General features: G+C 34.0%; 1 protein-coding gene across 3 annotated transcripts; it reads right to left on the bottom strand.

Annotated features, from left to right (window-relative positions):
- Window positions 1-177: 177 nt before the first annotated feature.
- On the bottom strand, window positions 178-25979 carry LOC115886388 (flocculation protein FLO11). Of its 3 annotated transcripts, none has more exons than XM_030905510.1 (17): window positions 25715-25979; window positions 10527-10677; window positions 8997-9156; window positions 8663-8824; window positions 8410-8603; window positions 7211-7383; window positions 6942-7092; window positions 5955-6128; window positions 4834-4956; window positions 4676-4781; window positions 4334-4471; window positions 4066-4274; window positions 3802-3994; window positions 2474-2585; window positions 2276-2411; window positions 1440-1665; window positions 178-780 (listed from the first exon to the last, which is right to left on the bottom strand). In XM_030905510.1, the coding sequence occupies exons 1-17, from the start codon at window positions 25735-25737 to the stop codon at window positions 644-646; spliced, it is 2568 nt and encodes an 855-aa protein (XP_030761370.1). In that variant the 5' UTR covers window positions 25738-25979; the 3' UTR covers window positions 178-643. The 3 variants fall into 3 exon arrangements, with proteins under 3 accessions (XP_030761370.1, XP_030761371.1, XP_030761372.1); XM_030905511.1 differs by having other exon boundaries at window positions 6000-6128; XM_030905512.1 differs by lacking the exon at window positions 5955-6128.
- Between the last annotated feature and the right edge of the window lie 1257 nt (window positions 25980-27236).

Here is a 27236-nt window from a genome sequence, read left to right as displayed (position 1 = left end):
TTAATCATAATTCTAACAATATTGGCACTATGTCAGGCCTGCCTATTTTTTTTAGACTTAAATCTAAAAAATAGTTTAAAAATAAGTTCTGAAAGGCTGAATAGGTGGTATATACTAAAAACTAGGAAAGATTACAAAAACTTTTGCTAAAGAAGATCTGAGAATTATTTCTATTCATTAGGTTTTTAAAAAAAACCTAATGATGAGAAAACAAGTAGTAAGAAAAATACTATTGTTCTTAGATTATGTACAGTACAAGAAAATTTAGAAAAACCTAAAAGGCAGTTAGGGGGAGTCTCCTATGAAAGGTGTTTGTTTATAATGTAAGTCACAGCTCGCTATTTTATACAGGGTGAGTCATGACGATGTTAGGTTAGACCTTTATGTATATATGTCACCATTAAACGTCTAACCTACCAACGCAACGTCGTGAATCACCCTATATAAAAATTAATCATTTTTATATCACTCTGTTTTTCAAAAAAAGAGCAAACAAATCAGAGTTTACAAAAACACACAACACAATATTAGGCTAAATTATTGATGGTACCTATGAGATATCTTAATATTTTTTTCGAATTTCAAAAAAGTCTGATTTTTGTCACACTAGAATTTATCGTTCAAAAATGGTTCAGCCTTTGTTTTACTTGTGGCTGATGGTACCCGGTACTCTTGCGCCTGCGCGTCTCCTACCGGCCAGTAGTTTGCTGAGCCCTTTTGGTTCTTCGGTGGTGGTACTTGAACTGGGAGCTGCTTCAGTCTCAATTTCCGCTTCTTCAGCTAAATAAATATGTCCTTTCTTAATAAATGTTACTTTGTAAGATAAAATTCAAGTTAAATCCTCATATTCATCAAAACATCAAACATATTTATTTTCAAATATTAGAATTGAAATAAAAAAACAGCAATATGAGTAGGTATTAGCATTTTTAAATTTAGTTCAACGATAAGAAAATACTTTTTTAATCACTGCATGTGAAGGTTAACCATAATGTGGAAAAAATACTAAGTAGGTACCTGGGTACTATACAGTGTAGGTACTATACAAGTAGAAAGAATCGGCCTACAAATATGTGGTTTTTTATTCAAAACATTTATTTTTAACTTTAATAAAATGATATCCCTAGATTTTTCCGGTGTGTGTAGTATACAAACCTCGAAGGAAAGTTTTCATTATTGTCTCAAGATTTAGTTAATCTCTAGACAGTAATGAAACACTTTCATCCTCGGTAGGTAATATACTATTATTAACTAGAATTTAAATCAACTGCCGATGATGCTAACATGGTTAACCAAACACGCGTCCAACGTTAAAAGTAAGGTGTTTTGGTGTATTATGATGAACTAATGTATTATTGTCCTGTCCTAACACTAAAGATTCCAACCTCAACTCTATTGGTGTAATGTGTTAAAGTATATGACTGTTTTTAATCAAATACCTTCTTCGGGAGCTTCACTGGAAGGAGCTTCGCTCGATGGTGCCTCAGTAGTGGCTCCAGGTCTTCTTCTGGCGAGCAAAGGATTCACTCTGCGCACTTGCACTTGAGCACTAGCACTAGCCGTTGGTGTTGACTTGGATTTAGGTTGAACGTTGACGCGATTTTGCTTGTTGCGGAGACGACCCAGTGGACTGTTGTCTACTGGAGCTGGAGCTGGAGCTTCATCCTTGAATCAAAAAATATTTTTATCAAATTTTGTGTAAATCTAGTTGGTAAAAGAAGTATCTTCATCGCTTTTAACTCTCGGTAGAATTATAGAAACTCTTGTATCTTGAACTGTTATTTTTTTCTTGTATATTCTCTTGTATCTGGGAACAGGATACAGGGAGCAAAAAAGAAGTAGATATAGGAAGAAGGCACATTAAGACGTTAATTAAGTTTGTCCAAAGAATGCCTAGAAAAGCTGAACAAATTAGGCAAATAAAATAAAGTCGTCCCACTCTGGGTGCCACCCAGTGGTGTCTATCTTTTAGAAGGTAATGAAAAAGCTAACGATCTAGCTAAAAAAGAAGCGGACACTCCACTAACTGGACAAAAACCGTTCTGCTTCCCAAGTCGAAACCTACATGAAGCTCTTGAACCTGGATGACTCAATCCGTAACTTGGAATGGTGAAACATTCAACAGTCTAAGATACTCAAAGAAATTTCTCAGGAGTTACGACCGAGAAAAATCAAAGATTTCCTTGGATAAGTATCAGTTGTCAATTGCCAGAATAACCGTTAATATTTATAATGTTTTGAATTATACGACACAGAGAAGGGGAAAAAGAATTACCTTTTCGCTTGCAGCTTCAACGTGAGTTTCCTCTTCATTTTCAGCTTCGCTGTTATTTTCAGCTGCGCTAGCTTCTGTCGTGGTGGTGGTAGTTTGACCACCGCGTCTTCCAGCTAGGTTGATTCTTGGTCCTGGTCTAAAGATATATATTTTTTAATGAAAAAAACACACCACTTTCAATTAAAGATATATTTTTACCTGAGGGGTTTTATATTGCCTGTAGCTCCAGGAAGGACACGTCTTGCTCTGGCAGTAGTTGTACTGACAGGTTCCGATGAACTGCCTTGAGGTTCTGAATCAGCAGGGGCTTCTGTAAAATAGATTACAATAATGCACTTTTCAATCAACCCTTATATGTATTATTTAAATAAATAATAACAAAAATTTCAACACCATAACTAGAACTAAAGAAAATACAAACTTCAACATGGTATTACACAAAATAAATAAAGGTAGAACTCTAGAGTCTCTAAAGTCGTTTGGGTACATTGATTCTGTGATAAGCTGTTTAACTTTTAAACATTCTGAATCTTTTACCAACCTCTCAAAACATTATATCATCGAGCCAACAGCATATGCAGCAGCATATTATCTCTTATTGCCATGTACTGATTTCTTTCGAAAATCGACAACTATGAAACTCTGAACTCTTCCTGGACACAAACGGTACATTGTGAGACAGAAAATTGTAGAGAGAAACAAGCCCTATAACATAGGATATAACATTTTAATGAACAGTGCTTTCCATAAAATCAATAAAATGAAAAATATACGAAATAATATGCATGTACTGATTTCTTTCGAAAATCGACAACTATGAAACTATGAACTCTTCCTGGACACAAACGGTACATTGTGAGACAGAAAACTGTAGAGAGAAACAAGCCCTATAACATAGGATACAACATTTTCATGAACAGTGCTTTCCATAAAATCAATAAAATGAAAAATATACGAAATAATATGCATGTACTCAGGGCCTATTTTTCATCTGGTCGGGCCCTAAGGCCCAAGCAAAAATTCGGGCCCTCTTTTCCGATAAAATTCAACATTTATGAATATTTTACAACCCTCAACGGGCCCCCCAGACCACCGGGCCTTATGGTAAAATAGGCCCTGCTTATTGCTGACTAAATAATCTTGAAATAGATTTGCTTTAAAATGGTGACTCTATAGAAAGTCCCTCAACAATAGTATATCTCTTGGTTCTCTAGACTGAGGAACATGATCTCTCTCTTTTGATTCCATATTCAAAAGGATCAAGAAGGTTCAGGCGAATCCTCAAACAGCATAACATTAAAACTGTTTTAACTAAAGAGAAAAAAGAGAAAGAGTGCAATAGTCGTATGATGATATATTGGAGATACAAAAGAACCAGTTTGTATACGATATAACAATAACATCTTTAGCAATCTATGAGTCGCAAATCCGTAGAAGAAAGTGACAATAGGTACGATCTTGTCTTCTACATAATATAAGAACGCCTGATGACACTGACTATAGTGAAACTGATAATAATAACATACCTTCGGATGCAGGAGCAGAAGTAGTTGTCCTTCCTCTACCCTTCAAACTGTTAAACGAAGGCCTAGACCTCGGCAGGGTAGGTTTGTGATTGGTCGTTGGCGCAGAGGTACTAGAATCGTCTTTCCTCTCTTCGGGAGCAGCGGTGGTACGTCCACGTGTCCTTGGACCTCCGAATCTTCCTCTAGTTGCTGGCTATAATTCAAAAAAACAAAATTTAACATCTTTTATAGACTTAGATATACAAATAAACGAGGAACACTTACTTTACTTTGACTGACTGGTTTACTTTCCTCCTTGTGAGAGTCTTCTTCAACTGCCGGTGCGTGCGTAGGTTTGTTGCGACGACCTCCAAAGGAGCCACTGGGTCTACCGAACTTTTTGGGTTTTTCTGAGGGAGAAGAAGCTTCGGTTGTGGTGGTACTGCCGCCTTTGCGACCTGAAAGGGGTGTGCGTCTGCCACCGAATCTGCTAGCTGTGTAAAGAGAATATTATTAAAATATTTTTAAAAAAGATTAAGGTTGTTTATATTGCCTTTAGTAGGGGCTTCGGTAGTTGTGGTTGTAGTTCTGGTAGTTGTGGTGGGTGCTGGTGTTGTAGTAGTTGTTGTAGTTGTGGTAGTTGGAGTTGTGGTTTCGATTTCTTCGGTTGAAGATGACTCTGGAGTGGTAGCTACAAGAATTAAAATACTTATTTTGTAATAAGTACATTTTCACAGGATTTGAATTAGAGATTACTATGAATCTTAGAAAAAAGCTAAAAATAGTACTTAGAAATAATGTAAACCAATCAATAAATTTGTTAAGAGTTAAATAATTAATTTGTTATTCTTGCATTCCTTACTATTTGTAAAAAAATAACTTATTTATCCTTTACCGTCAGTTTCTCCTGTACTCTTTCCATCTTCAGTACTGATCTCCGTTCCATCTTCACCAAACAGTTTCTGAGTTCCTTGAGAAATAGCATACAAATCTAGCGCAACCTTTAACAAAATTTCATTATTATCTAGAATCACAATACTTTTAATATGTTACTTTTTCCATGCCCGCCATGGGGGTGGTTGGTTCACCATTTTCTGGCACAGGCTTTTTCGTTTCCTCGGTATTTTCTGATACCGGAGCTGGTTCACGACTGGGCTCTTTATCTTCTGGATCCTCCTGTAAACAATATAAGCACTTATGTAAAGAAACTGTAACGTACCGTCGACGATGTTTCTATCTTTGGTTTATTTCTGTAGAAGAAGAAATTCTCCAGACCTACCAAAGATACTATCCCCGACGTTTGTGAATTATTGCATAAAAAGAAAGTGATAATATTTGAAGAAGAAGCGACAGGAGAAGCAAGGACAGATAGAAGAATAGAAGAAATAGAAGAAAAAGAAGCCAGAAAGATGTGAGAAAGTATTGTTTTCTGATGGTGAAGAATGATGAAGGTTTTGAGAGAATAGATTGACGTTGTTTCGGTTATGAGTTGAATGTGGAATCTGAATTGATAGTAATTAGTTTTAGTTTTGTATTGACTGAATGCTTTTACGATTGAAATTGGATAGTCGAAAAATTGAAAAATATTGATTGATTGAAATGTTTTTGTGTTTCTTTAACAGATCACCATGTTAGTACTGATCGCCAGTGCAAGTTTTAGATTTAAATTTCACTAACTCCTCTGTAAAAATGATCAAAATAACCACCAGACAGCACAAAACATTATTATATAACGGGTGTTTGTCAAAAGTGACTCATCCATATAACTTTTTTATTTTTTCAGACAAAAAATCTAGATTTGGTCTGTTAGTATATGACATAAATCAGGATTGATTGACGTACTCAATTACTTCGGTCACTTCCTGTTTCACCGGAAATCTATTTGTAAATTGAACAGGCAACAAGGCCTGAGACACCCTGTATTCAGTATATCCAGACCTTTAAAAACCGATTTACGACTTTCCTGTAAAATCAACAGAGGAGTCAATATTTGGACAGTTAAAGATTTTCTGTCATGATAAAAATATTCTGCGCTGTCTGATCGAGAGTAACACAAAGTTTTCTTTCAGGAAAGTTAGTGCTTTGCTGGGTGCTCGAGCCAAGGGACTTTAGATTAATTCAAAAAAGGTGCAAAAAAGAGCTGTATCTCTCGGTATTCTCTCAAAAACATTTACGGGGAGGTCGTAGAATTCGTTCGGAGTGGCGCCCAAAAAACGTACCGGTCCGGCGGGTAGTTGGGCGGGGAAGCTGGGGGATTGGGCGGCGGCGGAGTGCGTGTTAAACGTCTCGCTGTCCACGAGGTCGAGCGAAGGGCGGCGCACGTTAGCTCTAGTACGACCCCTGGTACCCTGGTAAGCAATTAAACAACTGGGTTAAACCTCTGGCTCCAAAAACAGGTGGTTTTGTCAAAAACTGGAAACGGTTTTTAGAGTGAATACTTTACAGAAACTGTGAGGCGTTTTAAGAGATTTTTTGGCCCCCCTCCTCTTTCTATTAATATTTTTCTAGTAGACAGAGACACAAATTAACTACAACAGACGCGAAAGAACACCGAATTACGCGTTCAGGTTTCTGTGACCTTCAGAAAGAGTTCATAGACAATCCGCATCAATGTATAGTTTGGGTGAAAATAATCTGCACCAATATGTTATCGAGGCATATAATCTCACAGTAATTTAATAGATTGCTCGTCATATTATATCAGTTCGTAGGAGATTAGGAAAAAAAAGATATTTATAGTATAAAAAATTAATTTATTTAACAACATTTAATTAAAGATGTGACAAAATAGTTACTTTTCTATTGGTTCTATCGGACTTTTTTCGACTATATAAATCTTTATTTTTTGTAAACTTTAATGCATAAAATATTTTCAATCTAATAAATAATTTAATGATGTAAATAAGAGGAAATTTCTCACATGGGTGGTCAAAATCTCTTCAGCCTCTGTTTTGTAAAATTTGTACAGAACAAATGTGTCAGATTTTGACATATTTTAATCTAGAAACGGCTATGACAGTTTCGTTTAAATTAATTTAATTTTCTCACATTTTGCTGCAAAACTATCACTGTTCGCTACTCCGGGATTATTTATGTACCCTTCCAGCTTTTAACATAACCAGCTGTAACTATATTTTTCTAAATACTCTAGTGATACTAACTTGAGTCTCATCAGAGACGTTATCATCTTCTGCGTTAGAAGACTCTGTAGTAGCTTTTCCCCTGGTTCTTGTTCTACTAGCAGCTACTTTAGAATCATCGTCTTCGTCTGGTACTGGAGTTGTGTTCAAGTTTCTGCTTCTTGGAGGGAACCTAAAGAAAAACATTTTGTTTTATGCTAAATTTTTTAATCAAGACTATGAAAATAATATTGATATATCTGAGATAGAAATAATATATAGACTTAAAATCATAAATTAATTATATCAACCTAGTATTAGCTGGTAACCGTTCTTCTTGGACGGGTTCATCTTCACCTAGTTGTCTGCCTCTGGCTTTGCCTCTGGATGGTACTACTTCGTTTGCTTCTGGAGTCGGCTTTTCTCTGTTTTTGTCACTTCTGGAGATGGTGTTTTTGGCAGGACCATCGTGAGCATTGGTAATCTGTAAAGTAATAATTGTCCTTGATGAAATTGGTCTTTTTTTAGCTATATTTCATATTTTTTAGATTTTTACAGTAGAGGATATTCTGTGTGAGTATGTGATAAAATTCTGAATCTAAATATTTCATTCTGAAATAACAAGTAAATGATCTACTACATGATTATTTTGGAGGAGTTGCTTGATAAACAAAACTAGAGCAACGTACAGCAAGGCAAAACTTGTGCAAAATGGAGAGACTGACATGCATCTGCGTCATAGGAGTCATGAGAACCTGCCCAACAGCAGCAATGGTGACCATTCTAGGCCTAACGCCACTGCACATTGTCATCGGCCCATGCGACAATGGATGACACACCATTCCCAGTGGATTACACACAGACCTTCCATTCCCAGTGGATGACACAACAAGAATGTACAAGTTTGAGAAACACCCCACTATAGTATTGAGCAATAAAAAAATATTAGCAATAAAAACGATTGCTCAGCAGGAAAAAAAACATGCTCTAACGTGGTATAGGTACTAATGCTTTCAAAACCAAAACAGCAGGGATAGGGGTATTTGGGCCGAAAACTAAATACTCCGAATCAATATAGGCACCTACCCCAGCATCATTCAAGCAGAAATATATGCTATCGAAAGATGCATACAACTTATCTTAGATAGGAACTATCGGAAACAAGAAAAAACCACCTTATCCGATAGTCAAGCAGCATTAAGAGTGTTCAACTCAGTAACCATCAATTCGAAATTGCTCAACGAATGCCTAGAGAAGTTGAACAATTTAGGTAAAGAAAGTGAAGTCCTCCTACTCTGGTATAGTATGAAAAAAACGATCTAGCTAGAAAATGAGCGTACAATCCACTAACTTGACCAGAACCGTAACCAACTTAAAGCGGAACTCACGAACCTAGAAGACTCCAGCCGTAACATGGTATGGGAGACTCCAACGGTTCAAGACACTCTATTCTAAGAATATTTTAATATAACATCTCAACATTATTTTCATATTTTCCTCCAAAACTTACCTTGTCTTTCTCATCGTCCTCGTCATAATAGTAGTAAACGTACTCATACTCATACTCTTGCCCATTAGGACCTTTCTTAATCTGAATTCTGGACCTCTGTTTCTCACTGGCAGCCCCAACCACATCCATATCGATATTCTTCGGGGCGATCTTGGACGTGGTCAAAACTGGACTCGGGCTAGTTGCAGAAATACCTGGAAATTATTTAAAATCCTGTTGAGTCTAAATCAGATAATGATGGATGTATTCCTACCAGAGTCTTCAGCTTTAATCTCTTTTTTTGTGCGTTTATTAGCGATTCTTCTTCGAGAGGCTTTGGTGGTTTTAGCCGTGGAAGAGGGTTTTTCCGTAGTTGAGGTTTTAATCTCTTGTTTGTACTTTTCTAAGAGCTTAGCGACATTAAGTTTAATAGCACCTGAAGAAGACACAAAACACATTAGATAGAGAACGACCTCAGATCAAATGTTTTCGGTTTTTGGAAGCAAAAAAATAGTCTAGTAGTTTTTTTTTCTGGATTTAGGAATACCGATTAATAGAGAAAAGAGTGTTAAGGGTCTAAAGGGTGTTAAGTCTTAAGTGTCTGGTACCTGCAGGTGCTGGAGCTGGGGCATTTTGTGCCGCCCTTTTATGGACCTTCTTGCCGCTCTTTTTGATAAGTTTGACAAGTGACGTCGTTTCTTCTTCCTCATCGTTCAAAGCGTAAGTTAACGAGGGTGGAAGCTTATGAGCTGTCTCAAATGGTCTTTCCTTAAAGAGAAATAAAAAATACAGTAAAAATACAGGGTGGCGCACCTCATTTCCCTCGGATACGAAAACGGAAAGATGTATGATGTGTTCACTTAAACTGATTTATAAAGGGAATCGACAAAGAAAGGAACGATCCGATATAGAAAAATCCAGAAATCATTGTTATTTCCTATATCACGTAGGAATAAATCAGTTTAAGTGAAAATTTTCATTTCGTTCAGAACGAAAGAATACTACTATTATTTGGTTCATTTCCATCTCACCCAAATTTCACCGAACACCTGCCGAACACTAAAATTCATTTTCTTCTTTTATCTAAATAATTATTGATTGCAACTGATAAACTAAAAAGAAATACGAACCGCACGTAAACAAGGACATACTTATATCGTTTTAGAAGAAGCTTTTATTTTAGATATGAGCTTTTCAATAGGAATTGAAACAATCATAAACTCGGCACTTTTAAATTTAAAACTTTAAATTATGGTTTAATTTATTAAACGGCTTCGGCACAGTTAATAGAATACATTGAATAAAGAATATTTTTTTTATTTTTTATTCAGTGATAGAATATAGGTATGGCAATGGTTCAGAATTTGTTTAAAATAGCCCCTAGACGAGCACTAGCTGGGACGAATTTATTTTTAGGTTAAATTTATAATACTACTAAATAATTCGAATTATTAATTTGATTGTGAAATATGAATTATTACTAATTATTCGATGGTGAAAATAATTCGATTATTCCCATCACTAATGAGAACAGACGCAGTAGGTGACATGCGAATATTCAAAAACAAGCAAAGATGACCATTTAATACTGAATAATCTGTGTTAATCCAGAATCAGGACACTATAATAAATTTGTTCAGCAAGGCTCTTCTTTTACACGAAATATTAACTCATCGAACACTCCAATAACTGGACCAGAACCGTTCTGCTTCCCAAGCTGAACTCAAGAACCTGGAATAGGAATGCTCCAACGGTCTAAGACACTGGAAGAAATTTTTCAGGACTTTATTTTCCTTGAATTAAGTAAGAACAATCTTTGGATTGTCACGGGGCTTTTAATATGACGCTGTCTTCTCAATGAACACCTCCGTAGATCGAAGCTAAGAAACAACGGCGAATACTGATTCTTTGGATAAAATGAGGAAACACCAGAACACCTGATCACTGAGTGCGCCGAGACGACGAACACTCATGTCATAAACTTTAGTACGACTGTTATCGGAGATGAAGAACTAACCTTTGCAAAACCGTCTCAGATACTGGCTTTTATCAAAGCCCTTAGACTGTATGGTGAGTTATAATTCAGGAAAGGGAGACACAATAGTGAATAAAATCTAAATCTACATAATATATTATACCTTATCGACTGTTTTGTCCTTCCTGGTGATCGGTTTGGCTTTTGACCCTGACGACTGGACAAAAACGAACTCTTGATCCGGCTTCTCTTCTGTCGTCGGTTTCGCTTCCTGAGCAGGGAACGCCACAGCAGAGGAAACTATGCATATCGAGCTGCAACAAAGAGAAACTATGATTTTTTTGTGTAATCGGCCACGATGCAATTGCGATTAATTATTCTGTTTCGATCTTGTTGCGGTTTTGAATAAAACAAAATTACTTAAACGAATAGTTAGTAGGCAACGGTGCGAGTATAACGGTCTCTTAAAAGGTAATAAGGTATGATCGAAAAAAAATGGCGTCAAAGACGGCGTGGGAGAGACAATCGATGATAATTTTGGCGATAAAACGGATAATTTGGTATAAAACATCAAAAAACTAAGAGACACTACCAACTTAACCGACAGATTTCTAATCGTTTCAAGAAAATGTGATGATATATTGAGTAACGTTTGTCTAAGTGCATTGTTCCTAACTTTCTTTTTATTTGCATTTGAATAGATCTGTCAGATTTACAAAATATATTTCAGCAAACTGTATTGTTTTATGTTGTATTTAACAAAAGAAGGTTGGATTCTTCTTATTCTAGCTACTGTACTAATGGCATTTTTCGTGGTATTTCGATTCTGTTCTTTAACCTTTCGATCTATTAATAATTATTTTAACATTTACCTCTTCTGTCAGGTGAACCGCTTGAAGAACCCTGAATTAATATATATGATAAGTTGGTTGTGTGCATCAATAGAAAATAACGTTCTTTCAGGCTAGACTTACGACTCAGTTGACTTTTTACCGTTATTAATATCTATTCATGTGTTTCGCAATTATCTTGCATTTTTATGCTAAACGATACGCAATAAAGATCCATTGTGAAGGTGTGTTCTTCAGGTTTATTTAAATTTGAAATAGCTACTGGTAGGTTATTTGTATCGGTACTGGCAAAGAATTCATATATTTTTTAACTCGTTTTGAATGCGGAACGTGTTGGTGAATGTGAGTAAGACAATTTCTATAAATAATAAGTATCTTGTACGGTTACTGAATAATCATTGCTCTAAAATTTCCGTATACCTTTACAGGCTTGGTGAATTCTCCACCAGTGCTGCCATCATCGGAGAATACTGTAAACAGCAACTGTAAACAAAATTTTTAGAGGTAGTATATTTCGACCCCAAAAACACGATTATGAGGTTCTTTTAGCGACATTTTTTTTGAAATTTTTTTGGAAAAATGTTTTGGAAACTTTTTTAGTTTTTAGTTAAAAAACACAAATTCTTGATAATATGGCAACATAGGTAATAGATTAAATTTACAAGAAAGAAAATCCAGAAAAGATCCAGTGGTTCTCAAAATTTTAGCAAAAAAATCATTTTTTATGGAAATCTTCAAAGTAACATATACATGGTTGTTCACCACATACGACACGGTGTATTGTAGCTAAACGATTAGATTTTTACAAATTGTAAGTTTTGGGTTCGTTGAAGGACTATTAGAGCTACAATTTAAAAATATTTTTACAATATACAGAGTGTCCCAAATAAATAAAAAATATCAAAGTTGTATTTTTTTTAAATGGAACACCCTGTATATTATTACATTTTTAGTTTCTACGATTAAAATAAAGGTAAATTTGATTAAGGTTTATTATACTTAAACCTTACCGTTTTTGAAATATTTTCAATTTTGGGAAATTGCAGTAAAAATTTCAAGGCATCATTTCTCCAAGGGTATCAAAGTTTTTAATACTAAATATTTACTGAAGTTTATTTATTGATCAGTTATTGTGTTGCAATAATAAAAATAATACTACCTTACACAGAGTGTCTAAAAATTTATTTTAAATAATTTCTAGCTTTAAACGCCATTAACTTCTTTAATTTAAATGGAACGCCCTGTATATTTTAGGAGAATCAGATGCACAATTTAATTGTCTATCAAATTGTATTATACCATTTTTTACCTATCCCTTCAAGTTTTCGTAGAAAATGCATTTTCTTATAATTTAGACCCTATTTATCAATATACCCATGGAATATTGACATTTTAGATTGTTTTTAAAGCAACAAATGTACAAAATGTACAGGCTAGTAATATTATCGTTTTTAGCAAAACGATAATATTACTAACCCATTTGTATGCAAAAAGAAAACTATTGAAATCTTTATAAAAGAGTATACCATTAATTAAATATAACAGCATTATTTCCGCCCATATACTAATTAATTACATACTTAATTATGTTCGTTAATAAATTATTCTAAATAAATGTGGATTTGAGTCAGAAATCAATATAATAATAAGTTATCAAAATTAAAGTCTCTGTAGTTATAAATAAGTATTTATTAAAAAATGAAATATCATTTTTAAGGTGTTTCTTTTTATCACACTGTCCATACAAAATTCAGTTTTTAGTATTTAGAGCAATTATTATTAATCAACGCAAACGGTCAGTTAATGTAGTTTGAATACTGGAATCATATTAATTGGTCCCCTTTAACAAATATTTAAACAGTTTTTTATTTTTTAATAAAATAAACAAATTATATCGACAATATTAGTATCTGTACTCTTTAAAAATTTGGTACATCTTTAAAAATAATCTAAAATGTCAATATTCCATGGGTATATTGATAAATAAGTTCTAAATTACAAGAAAATGCATTTTCTACGGAAACTTAAAGAGATAGGTAAAAAATGGTATAATATAATTTGATAGACAATTAAATTGTGCATCTGATTCTCGTAAAATATACAAGGTGTTTCGTTTAAATTAAACAAGTTATTGCCATTTGAAAGTAATAATTATTTAAAATAAATTTTTAGGCACTCTGTATAAGGTAGTATTATTTTTATTATTGCAACAAAATAACTGATCAATAAATAAACTTCAGTAAATATTTAGTATTAAAAACTTTGATACCCTTGGAGAAATGAAGCCTTAAAATTTTTACTGCAATTTCACAAAATTGAAAATATTTCAAAAACGGTAAGGTTTAAGTATAATAAACCTTAATCAAATTTACCTTTATTTTATTCGTAGAAACTAAAAATGAAATAATATACAGGGTGTTCCGTTTAAAAAAATACAACTTTGATATTTTTTACTTATTTGGGACACTCTGTATCTTGTAAAATTATTTTTAAATTGTAACTCTAATAGTCCTTCATCGAACCCAAAACTTACAATTTGTAAAAATCTCATCGTTTAGCTACAATACTCCGTGTCGTATGTGGTGAACAACCCTGTATAATAGTTACTAAATCTTTCTTTATAAACAAATTGCCTAATTTTCTAAGAAATATTCGTATTCTTTCACAGAAAAAATAATTATTCAATAAAACCCCAAATATCCCAGAATTATAACTGCAATATTCAAAAAAAGATCGAAAATATCACCTTAAAATATTTCTCGTTAATATTATTATAACACCTTTCTGTAATAATATCTAGCCCGTTGAACTAGATATTAAAACCAGGTAAATTTATTACAACACTCTCACACTCGAAAGAATTTGTTCTGCATTATATTGGAAATAACCTTACTCGGATTTAATCTATTCCAATTTTCTGATATATTTACTTTAATGTATATAATAAGAGTTAATTTGCATTATATAACAATTAAAATATGTTGTTTTTGATACTTTCTTGGCGGTGTCTATACGAAAGTTATTTTTCTTTATTTTAATAAGAATATTAATTATAGTAATTTAAATATATCTATTACAATGACCGTCAATATGTTTTTAAAAGTTGGAAAATTTTATATTAATAAATGATCAAAGACAAATTCTAGAAATTAATATAAAAAGACAAGTTTGGATGGTTGGTTAGAGTGGCGAATGTGACCGCTTGTCAAACTCCAGTTAGCAGGATTGCCATTTTGATACCACGACTCTGAGAACCTGTCCCTAGCAAAGGTACCATTTAATTGACCCAAAAGATTGGCGCTTTTCAATAGGGCCAAGAACGACGTTTCTTTGCCCAAAGCATTAACTATCTTTTCATAAGCTTTAAAAAATTACTTAAGAGAATAGAAGAATCTATCTGTTCAAAGTATTTCACTCTTGACCCAAAATGAACATGCAAAGAAGTTCTTGCTACAAGATCAATAGTCTCTTTGATTCATGCAAAAATTCTTGATTGAAAAGGGACATTTCTTGATTAAAGAGACACTTTTCTTAAAGCAATAGCGAATACTATTGACTCAACTAAAATTTATTTTGATCTAAGAGAAGTCTATACATCATATACAGGCATATTACGAGGTATATTATTTTCTGATAAATCTAGGTTTTCCTGGTCTGTAGTAAATAAAGCGATATTATTTTCCTCGATAGTAGTTATTTCTGCTTCTTCACTCCTTAGTATTTTTTGCTACGCTACACCAAAACACTTTTACTTTTACACTGGACGCGCGTTTCGCTAACCATGTTAGCATCATCAGCAGATGATTATATCTAAAGTTTATAATCATCTGCTGATGATGCTAACATGGTTAGCGAAACGCGCGTCCAGTGTAAAAGTGTTTTGGTGTATTGTGGTGATATGTATATGTGTTTTTATTTTGCTTAGTAGGAGACCAGTGAAATCACATATGGTTAATAAAACTCATTCGCAACAATTAAACTTTTGACTTTGTTGTACTTTGGTCTTTGGTTCTTGCGGTGTGGACAATTTGTCTCAATTTTTTTTTTGTTTTTGTCTCAAAATCGTGTTTACTTTTTATCGCTTTGCTCCAGACCCGGCATTATAAGCAAACTTTTTGTCACCCACTGTATATTTTTACACGTCTTCTTCCAATATCCTCAAATAATCATTAAACTAGTTTGGTGCAATCAGAGAGAATTCGGAGAACACTAATGGATCGACATGCAAATCACTTACGGCCCGGGGCTGCTTTTGGTCGATTTTAAAAGCCATTACGAAAAATACTTTCTTTATTGGGAAGGTCACCGTGTGACCTTGATCGGTGGCCACGTTCAATTTCACTCTCTTTCACTTGACCAGCGAGAGATGCTGACTGGTCTGGTCAGTCCGGCTTGCGATGTCTCGATCATTTCGAAATATAGAGACAATTTTAACATGCTGTTTTTTTTACTAATCAGAAAATAATATCTTTCTGGATAGCTTTTTCATCAGAAAGTATCGTTTTTCCAGGCTCGACAATTTTTTGTTTATAGAAAATGGACTTCTAAGATCTTGTTTGTCAGTCTTCTAATGAAAAATAAAATTAAAATGAATGAGAAGACTGCCTTTTCTCATGAAATGATTAAGAACAAAATTCTGCATTGCTATAGAGGCTCGTTCAATCCCGAGATCGTCATGAAGCTTCTTGTTTATAACGCACTCAGAAGCTTCAACTGTAATAATAATAATAACTATATCGTCTAGTATGTCACTCATTTGCTGTGAAAATATTTTTTTTACAAATAAGTCTGTCTTACAAAAAACGTTAATCATTCTATTTAGTATTTTTAAGTACATATATCTTTTAGGCAATGCCTAATGCCTAATTATAGAAATAATACACATGCATTGAATTTGCACATAATGATATTTGACACTACAATGTCGTATTATTTTTGTGAATATAGATACTGCAAAAATAATCCACGAAAAAAATACGAAGGTAATTATTTGTTATACAATGTTCTATTACAAAATTCCCAGTATTTAATATTGTTACAACTATAAAACAATATAGACAGATTTTTAGGTAGGTAAGGTGATATTGGTACCAAGGATTTATTAAAATTAAAAGAATATATTATTTTTTTAACTAACTCAGTGACAATCACAGCGTATTTGTTGGACAGCCAGTCCATTTACGATCATTTACATGCCAAGCCAACTGGATGCCTAATGAATAGACTATAATCACAATTTCTGAAATAAAAAATACGATTTTTTATGTTAATATAATTATTCTAAATTTCTCAAAAGTTGGCAAACAAAAATTAACAAAATCAATACATTTTTGATAAGAATGAAATAAAGTATAATTTCTCTATGCTTCTTCCGAATCTTTATTGCTAATTGTATGGTTAATCACCGTAATAATTTCATACTTATTTAGTATTCGGCATGCTCATTCTCAAATCGGGGTCAGCGATGTTATAACGGGCATAGTTTCACAAAAGGTAACTAGATGAGTTTGGATTATATAACTGTTGTTTTGTTTTGACTCGGTTAATGATCGGTTTCACCCGGTATTTTACGATTTTTTATAGGTATATGTGCAGCAGTATTTTTCGTAAAACTATTTTACTTTTAATTTTGGATATTTTTAGAACAATACTATAGATTACATTACAAGTCATTATTTTTACCTCGAATTACTGAATAGCCGTTTTTTAAATAACATTACTTAAGACCAATAAGGTAAATATACGACGCTAACTGTACAGGGTGTTCCTAGAGGGCGTTCTACGGCATCATGGAATCTATGTTCCTTCCAGGGAACCTCTAGAGGGCGCAACTGGAATGGCAAATAAGAAAATGGAAATTTTACAAAATTTTGCCTAGATATGGGCCATAGATAATGGATTCATAATCTTAAGCCATATCATATCAGGCCATACCTGCAGGTCTGTTTTCTGACTGTATCTCTGAAAATCCTGTACCGGGTGGCCAACTAAGAATGGACGCCGGCTGTATCTCAGAAACTACTTATCGTATAACTTTGGGAAAAAAACTATAATAAGTAAATCGACCAAAAGAAACCGCTGGAAATTATTTTCAAGTTCGAAATACGTCCGCTAGGTTTCTCTGATAGCCAATCAGAAAACAGGGTTTTTCTCAAAAACATGCAGGCGAACAGGTATTTTAAATATTACTATTGTAATCGTCGAGAAATTTGTAATTTTTTTTCCTTGTTTAAATCGGCTAACCCAAACCAGAGTTATCCTTATTTTAATAAAATCAAGTTTAACCTTCCCCCACCAGTTTATTTTATGAGATAGAGCAAAATACTCTATATCAAAAAAATTACAAATTTCTCGACAATTACAATAGTAATATTTAAAATACCTGTTCACCAGCATATTTTTGAGAAAAACTCTGTTTTCTGATTGGCTCTCAGAAAAACGCCCCCTAGCGGACATTTTTCGAACTTGGCAATAATTTCCAGCGATTTCTCTTGGTCGATTTACTTCTTAGAATGTTTTTCCCAAAGTTATACGATAAGTAGTTTCTGAGATACTGCCGACGTCCATTCTTAGTTGGCCACCCGGTACATTGGTTAGTCAATATTTTATACATATGTACCACAAAAATTATTCGTCAACAAATGGATTGATAATTGAAAGAAATCTCACTTGAACAATTTATTCTCTGAAACGACAAATATCTAAACAGGTTTCTCGAATAATTGAACAACTTAAAACAATAAAACCCATTCTCGGGACACTTTATTTTAATTGCAACTGCTTCAGATTCAGATGCAGCTCAGCTTTCGTACAAATTTACTATCTATCCACTACACACACGTATGTAAACACTCCTCGAGTCGTTAGAGAAACGATCCCTCTGAACTTTAGCGGCTTCAAGGTTTTTGCTTTTACTCTCTAGCCAAAGACACAGCTAGCAGACACACAACAGCTACAACAAAGATATTATACCAGCCACAGTACAATCTTTCATTTTGAATTTCGTGTTACGAAATTTAAGGATGATTCGGATGTTGAGCTGTTCCAACGTGACGCCTCCTAACATCTGTCATTCGTGTATACAGGTATTTCTTAACGCTGTGTATCGTTGAATATTTCTTATAAACCGTCCTTTAATTAGGTAAAAATGTCGTTAGAATTTTAAAGTATCGTATTAACATTAATTAGAAATTTTACGTTTATAGGCGTAGAAAGTACTTAAGATTTTTTGTGTATTATTTCCGTCGGGTTGCAAAAATACTTTGATGGGTCTTACATAAGAGATTTTGTAATCGTCTGTATAATATAAGATATTTATTTGGCTTTGGGCTTAAAGCTGAACATCGACAAAAGAAAAATCATGTGCATTCTCCCGGAAGATCACAACAATGCTATAAAAATCGGAGAAGAACTGTTGGAATATGTAACGGAATTCAATTACCTCGTCAGTTTGATTTCGGAAAAGGCCAATATCGAATCTGACATTCAGCACAGGATTAGCAGCGCCTCAAGAGCATTCTGGAAATTAAAAGACAGGGTTTTCTGCAATCATGATCCTCTCCACCTCAGTATCACACTTCTTCAGCTATTGGTAAGCTCCTGATGGACACATGCCATCGACTTCGAAAATTTATTGATAAATGTTTTTGTTACAGTTTGACTTGGGTAATTTAAATATTTTTAAGTATGATTAACCCTATTCCATAAGAAATTTATGCCCTAAATCCCAGTATCACACTTCTTCAGCTATTGGTAAACTCCTGATGGACACTGGCCATCAAGTTCAAAAATTTATGGATAAATAATTTTGTTACACTTTAACTGTGATAATTTAAATAGTTTTTAGTATAAATAATTGTATTTCATAAGAAAATTATCCTCTCCACCTCAGTATCACACTTCTTCAGCTATTGGTAAGCTCCTGATGGACACATGCCATCGACTTCGAAAATTTATCGATAAATGTTTTTGTTACAGTTTGACTTGGGTAATTTAAATATTTTTAAGTATGATTAACTCTATTCCATAAGAAATGTATGCCCTCAATCCCAGTATCACACTTCTTCAGCTATTGGTAAACTCCTGATGGACACTGGCCATCAACTTCAAAAATTTATCGATAAATAATTTTGTTACAGTTTAACTATGATAATTTAAATAGTTTTTAGTATAAATAATTGTATTTCATAAGAAAATTATCCTCTCCACCTCAGTATCACACTTCTTCAGCTATTGGTAAGCTCCTGATGGACACATGCCATCGACTTCGAAAATTTATTGATAAATGTTTTTGTTACAGTTTGACTTGGGTAATTTAAATATTTTTAAGTATGATTAACCCTATTCCATAAGAAATGTATGCCCTAAATCCCAGTATCACATTTCTTCAGCTATTGGTAATTGGCTTTTTTTATTTTCTCAATACACATTTTATAAGCCTTGCAAATACATACATAGCAAGTCAGTATGAAATGTTAAAATAATGAACCTGTACATAGATAGTTTGCTGTGCAGATAATTTAATAATGTTGATAAATCTACCTTAACCTTTTACTTTACAAGACTATCTACTTTCAGTCTCATCCGTTTAACATTCTGTTAGCAGAAACAAATAAATTATTATAATAATATATACTTAAATATATTTTTACTTTCTAATGGATATGTTCTTATATCAAATATTTAATCAAAGATTCTCTTATTGTTATTATTTTGATTCTATCAAAAGAATTAATCCCAATTATAATTTATTATTAAATTTCTTTAATTTTTTTTATAGTATTTCTTAATTTTATGATCACAGTGTTGCACACAACATAAAACTTATCAAAGTGACTTCGCTACTAGAAAGTAACAATTATTTGACAAATTTATTAACAAATACCGTTTCTAATCGACAGATAATGCGCCTCTTCTGAAAGAATTTACGCCTTTGACATTTTCACTTGCACTGGCAAATTATCATTTGTAATTAGAATTGTTTAAATATTTATTAAGCTTTTTTTTAGATAGAGTGGCCTCGAAAGATTGGTGTTATAAGAGAAAGAACTTAAGTACGCGTATTGTCAAGTGTGTATATTTTTATTGTTTTGCAGTTTTAATACTGAATAATAATTTTATTTATAATTTATATGGACGAAATTATTCGTGAAAACAGCAAAGAAAATTAGACCAATATACAGGGTGTGGTTTAAATAACTGCAAATAAACACACCGGAAAAATCTAGGGATATCATTTTATTAAAGTTAAAAATAAATGTTTTGAATAAACAACCACATATTTGTAGGCCGATTCTTTCTACTTCGATTGAAACGAAGTAGTCACACTAGTTATTTCTAAATTTGGGATATTTGCAGAAGTGTTTGTGCATTTTTTGTCAAATACAAAAAGCACCTAGCATCAATTGTTCGAATTTAACCTGTACTGACTATGTTTTTTATGATAACTGGCCAGAATTCATTCAAATAACTCTGTTTAGTATTAAACGACATTATGGAGCGTCGACATCTTAACAGAGACGACATGCTAAGGATCATGGGCAGGGTTCGGAAAACTACATGTTACTTTGAAAAACTACATAAACTACATGACATGTAGTTAATGTAGTTTATGTAGAGGGTGTAGTTTATGTAACTTATGTATGTAACTTTCAAATGTCAAAGGTTTTAGGTGAGGTTATAATAAGTTGAAGCTTTAAAAACACATAATGTATTTAAGAAAACAGGAGAAATATGGTTTTAAATATAATATTTACATCATATTATCTCTATTACACCTCATACAAAGGAAAAATTATTCATAATATCAATACATAGTTTACTAACGTAGTTTTCATGTAGTTAATTCATTCAAATAACTCTAGTTTAGTATTAAACGACATTTAATCAGGTAAATTACGTCTTAATTAACTACTTCCGAACCCTGATCATGGGTATGCTCGAAGCTGGAATGCGCCAAATCGACGTAGGTAGAGCATTAAATACAACGCAAAGTGTAATATCGCAATTAAGTGTACGCTACCGTGAAAGTGGTGATGTTGCTGAAAGGCACACAGGGCGACATCGCATTACTACCCCTCAGCAAGATCATTTTTTACAATTAAATGCTCGACGCCGACCGACTGTTACGGCACCAGAGCTTAGTTTAATTCTCCAGGAAACACATAATGTAACCGTTAGTCCTGACACTGTTCGCAATAGATTAAGAGAGGTCAATTTAAGAAGCAGACGCCCCTGGAGAGCTCAACCCTTAACGAGAGGAAATCGAGAGTTACGATATTTGTGGGCTCAAGATCATGTTCAGTGGTCGAATGAACAATGGGCCAATGTTCTCTTCACGGATGAGTCACGCTTTGATTCGAGAAGGCTTAGGGTATGGAGAAAGACCGGGAAATCTTATTCGGTTGGATCATGTTCAGGAAGTGCACCCTTATCAAGGTGGAACAGTTATGGTCTGGGGAGGAGTCCAGTTAGGCCGAAAAACCGATCTCGTTTCTCTTGAAAGGTTTCTAACAGGAATCACATATCGTGATATAATTCTTGAGCCTGTCGTGTTACCATATGCCAATGATTTTGGGAGAAACTTGATTCTCATGCATGACAATGCACGGCCTCATACAGCCAGAGCGGTAAGTGAATTTATAAATGCTCATCAATTAAACATCTTACCCTGGCCGGCACAATCTCCTGACCTCAACCCCATCGAGCACGTATGGGACGCGGTCCAAAGAAGAATTTTGAGAATGGATATGCCTCGTGAAACTCGTAGGGATCTGGTTCGGGCCGTGAATGCAGCGTGGCATGCTGTACCTCAAGAAGAGATCGACAACCTGATCAGGAGCATGGAGAGACGATGTAGGGCTATAATGAACAGTAGAGGAGGCCATACCCTTTATTAAGTAAAAATGGTTTTATCTTTTTTTTTTAATTCACAGTTTAGAATAAAAAAAATGTGTGTATTTTTTTGGAGTTCAATAAAAATCAAGGTAAATTTGAAAAATTCGGTAAATTTCGCATTTTTATTTCCAATGCAAATAATAAAATTACTGACGATGGCTGGATAAAATGTAATATCCCTAGACTTTTCCGGTGTGTGTATTTTCAGGGCTGGTAGATCTCGAGTTATTTTACTTTGAAAATTTCCCAAAAAAAATTGCTTAAATTTTGGGAACTGCTGGATCTTTTCTGAGTTTTCTTTCTTGTTTAATCTAATTGCTGTTAAACATTGAACAATTATTTCAAAATCAATTTTAAATGATTTTCCAGAAAATTCTGAGTATATGTATACATTTAAATTCTAATAATATTTCGGGTAAAAATATGCGGATGATATTTAAAAGCGCATTATCTTTAATATTTCCTTTCAAAAGTCAAGGTAGTCGAAAATTATCATATCCATCTGACCTTTACCGGTAATAACTGTAAAAGATTTTATATTATATATCATCAAAACAGTAAATCTTCTTGAAATGGGATTTCCCATCTACAGAAACCATAAAATATTGCCACAAAGTTCATTTAAAATGGGATTTAAAATCAAACATTTGACGAAAAATTAATGCAATCAGAAACCCTGTACACCCTGTATAATATCTATACTAATATATAAAATCCTTAAGTGACTGACATACTGATTAATCACGATCCTGCTCAAACCACTCAACGTAAGAAGCTCAATTTTGGCATACAGGTTGATTCTAGGGTGTAGAGATTCGATAAGAAGGGATTTTTCGAAATTCCAGTTCCAAGAGGGTGAAACCACCCCTCAAATATTACAATATTTTTTATTTAAAAAACGGCCAATTTTCCGAAAAAAAGCTTAAACACGTATGTTTTATTTTGTTTTTTTACATATTTTAAGATTTTTTAAAAATGTATACAGAGTGTTTCGAAAAATCTGATCATTGATTAATCACGATCCTACTTAAAGCGCTTGACGTAAAAAGCTGATTTTTGGAAAACAGATTGACTTTAGGGTGTAGAGGTTCGATAAGAAGGGATTTTCCGAAACTCGAATTCTAAGGGGGTGAAACTATCCCTCAAATATTAAAATATTTTTTATTTAGAAACCGGTGAGTTTTTCGGAAAAATTTTTAATTTAAGATTTTTTATAAATTTATACAGGGTGCTTCATAAAATATGACCATTGAGTAATCACGATTCTGCTTAAACTGCTTGACGTTTAAAGCTGATTTTTGGCAAACGGATTGACTGTGGGGTGTAGAGGTTCGATAAGGAGGGGTTTCTCGAATCTCAAATTCCAAGAGAGTGAAAACGCCCCTCAAATATTACAATATTTGTTATTTAAAAAACGGTTAGTCTTTCGGGAAAACGCTTGGACAAGCATAATTTATTTGTTTTTTTTTTACATATTTTGAATTTTAAAAAAAAAACACGATTCTGATTAAACTGCTTGACGTAAAAAACTTATTTTTGGCAAACGGATTTTTCGAAAGTCAAATTCCAACAAGATGAAACTACCCCTCAAATATTACCAAGTTATACAATAATATCGCCATGTTGTTTTTTCTTATGCTGACATAAATGTGAGAAAATTTTATCCAGTTTGTATGTTAATGGCAATTCTTCCTTTGCTTTATCATCACCATTACAAATGATTAATATGACGCGAAGGAAGTCGCTGGTACACGCTAGTAACGTTATAAAACACATATTATCTGAAAATAAATCGTATGGACATATCAAATAAGGTCAAGATTAAACAAATATCGCCACAAATGTGCAACACCATGCACCTTCTTGCAAAATAACGAAAAAAGAAAAACACAACAGCCGTTTATAAACTTTCAGGAACTTGAGAAATGTCGAGAATATTGAAATTATAACACAAAGACAAATTATAATAATTGGTGGCGTCGATTAGATCAGGGACATAGCGTAAACGTTTGCGTTGTTACAAAATACACTACAGCAGCTTTGAGAAGACAAAAAATTATTGTGTTTGCTATTATGTCGGTAGAACAAATAACTGGAAAATTGCCGGGTTTTAGAAAGGTTTTTTCGCTTACATAAATTATTATTGAGAGTGTGTCTGCTTGGACTACCCAACCCTGATCCTGTCAGCGTTGGGTATGAGCTATAAATTAGCCAAACAAAATTTCCGCAATTGAATCCTTGTGTCTTAAAAGCGATCAACTCAGTAACCATCAGTTCGAAGTTGGTCAAAGAATGCCCAGAGAAGCTCAACAAATTAGGCAAAATAAAGTCCTGCACTGAGTATTCATGCCATAACTTTGGTAAGATTGATATTGGAGATCGAGAACTATCCGCTGTAAAATCGTCGCAATTAGCAATGTTACGTTAACCTAAGTACCTGGACACGAGGGTCACAAGATTAACGAAAAGGCAGATAAACGGTTGGCAAGATTTCCATAATCTTACTGTAGTCAAGTTCAGAAACAACGTTTTTCCAGATCTATACACTATACATAAAACCGATTACACGATAAACTAAAACCTCAAAAAAAGTCTCAAAAATTCAAATTTATCAAAGGAAATGTCAAAGAAAACTGTCAAAACCGAGATATCTTTCGTCTCTAGTATTACTTTTTTATTATTCAGCACATCATATAATATTAAAAAAATATTTGTTTACTTTGGTTTGAAAGAATTATTTATCTGTTATTACTCACAGCACCTTGGATCATAAAGCTTTTTGATCACATTTTCTTTTAGTCTCAGGAAGATTCAAGGCTTTTAAAAATTTCTTTCATTTTCTTCAACTTCAACTTCTTCGTTGTACATTTCTTTAGTTTTTGTTAAATTCATTTTTAGACCTACTTTATTGCTAGCTGTATTTAGTTATTTAATTTGTCCCTGTAGTTCTTCAGGACTAAAATTATTTATCAAATTCTTACGAGCGTCTGTCCTTGAAATTTGAATGATAAAAAAGGTCCATACTAAACTTTAACATATTGAAACTCTCCATCTCCATATGATTCTTTCATCTCAATGCAATGTTTCAATGAAAAAATCGTTTTATTGTTTATTCATGTTTCTATAATCATGAAACGACACAATTTGTTTCTAATAAAAATGTATAATTATTAAAAAAATAACCAAAGAATACGTAAAATCGAACCATTCTTCAAAAAGAAATGTTTATTTTATCCTTGACTTTTTAATTCGACTAAACACTAACTAACTGTAGCATATTGAAACAGCAGCAACACATTTTTTCTTCTTACTATGTTACTACATTAAAACCAACCGTTACAAAATATTACGCGGATACCAATAATAATAAAAACAATACGGCAATACCTCTTACTGGTCGGTAACAAGACATAATCAAAATTCGCAATACAGAATTCCTTGGATACATTAAAACTGTTACAACATAACACGCGAGACAAATTTACTTAAATACACATAGTAATAAACATAATACACAGCCTTTTACTCGTATAGCAACACCTAACGCCTTTCTCTGAATAATTATTAACAAAAAATCTTCATATAACAACGACAAAGTACTTACATAAAAATCCAGGCAGTATTCATCTCGGTAGAAGCGTTTTAGTCCACACCTATAAATCAACCGAGACGAAGTAACGAAGAGATTGGAGAAATTCAAAACAAAAGAGTCGTAGTACCTCGAGGGTGGTACCGTCGTCAGATAGCAGTACCAAGCGCACCCTCAATGGCGTATGGTCACGCACCTTTCACAAGAGTCACTTACAGCGCGAAAGACCGAAGCCGAATACGAAGTACCGCCGACTCTTGTGGGAGAGAAAGAACCGCCGCTCGGCGCTCTTGGTTTTAGCAGGAGATAGAAGAAGTACCGATGCAGGATTGGCAGTGAAGAGGTGGTGGTGAGGGTACGCTTTCGCTTTCAAAATCGGAGAGAATACGGAGGGTTTTTTGGAAATAGCGTGGTGATGATGGTCGTACCTAATGACCTATTCAAAGAAATTGCAAGTTTATGTCGATTTAATTGCTTATATGGAAATACGCAACGCTATGGAAATTACTATGAGACAAGTTTGACATTTCTTGTCTTGTTTTTGTGCTTCTTAGAGTGGTTCGAGACTTGAAAACAGTTGTATTGTTACACAGACAATGCATTTTTTCAGTTTAAGATGCACAAAAGGTCTATTAGGGCCTAACTACTACTTGCCCCCCAGATCATCAGATCATGAAGAATGTATGAGAGGATTTGTTTTGCTAATCACGGCGACCTTTTTGATCTAGAGGCCTTTCTTGAGTTACAACTCTTCATACTCGTACCAAAGTTTATGAATGGTTGTTGTCTCGGTGCACTCAGTGATGAGGTATTCTGTTGTTTCCTCATTTTCCCCACAGAATCTGCATTCGCCGTTGTTTCTAAGCTTCAATTTACTGAGGTGTTTATGGGGTGGGGTGCAAGGGGTATTTTGAAGTGATACATATAGCCTAGCTTACCCAAAAGTCAACGTCACCTTCACGTGGTGCACCCTGTTTAAACAAACGAGGCTCTGACATCCGAGTATAGGCGGTATATCCTTATACAACCCTCAGACCTACCACCTTTCTGGAGAAGAGGAGTAGTAAACTACTCCTAGCCGACCGAGAACGTAGCACAAGGGAACTATCATCGCAGTCCTCACTGTGCCATAGCCATCCCGTGCTACAGTTGCAGCCAAACTGTGCGGCAGCGTAACCGTAGAATGTAGAATGTTTAGGAGGGGAGTTAGCCACCTCGACCTTATAGATCTCTATTGTGTTTTCCCCTTTCTTGAGTTATAACTCATCATACAGTCTCAAGGCTTTAACAAAAGCCAGTATTTGAGACGGCTCCACAGAGGCCAGCTCTCCATCCTTGACATCAGCCGTACCAAAGTTCATGGCACGAATGGTCGTCGTCTCGGCGCACTCAGTGATGAGGTGTTCTGGTGTTTCCCCAAATTCCCCACAGAATCTGCATTCGCCGTTGTTTCTCAGCTTCAGCCTACTGAGGTGTTCGTTGAGGAGACAGTGTCCTGTTAGAAACCCCGTGACAATCCGAAGATTGTTTTTACTTA

The sequence above is a fragment of the Sitophilus oryzae genome, unplaced genomic scaffold, assembly GCF_002938485.1.
Source record: "Sitophilus oryzae breed Bouriz unplaced genomic scaffold, Soryzae_2.0 scaffold_488_pilon_pilon, whole genome shotgun sequence".
Lineage (NCBI taxonomy): Eukaryota > Metazoa > Arthropoda > Insecta > Coleoptera > Curculionidae > Sitophilus > Sitophilus oryzae.
This window is presented reverse-complemented; position numbering and strand designations above follow the sequence as displayed.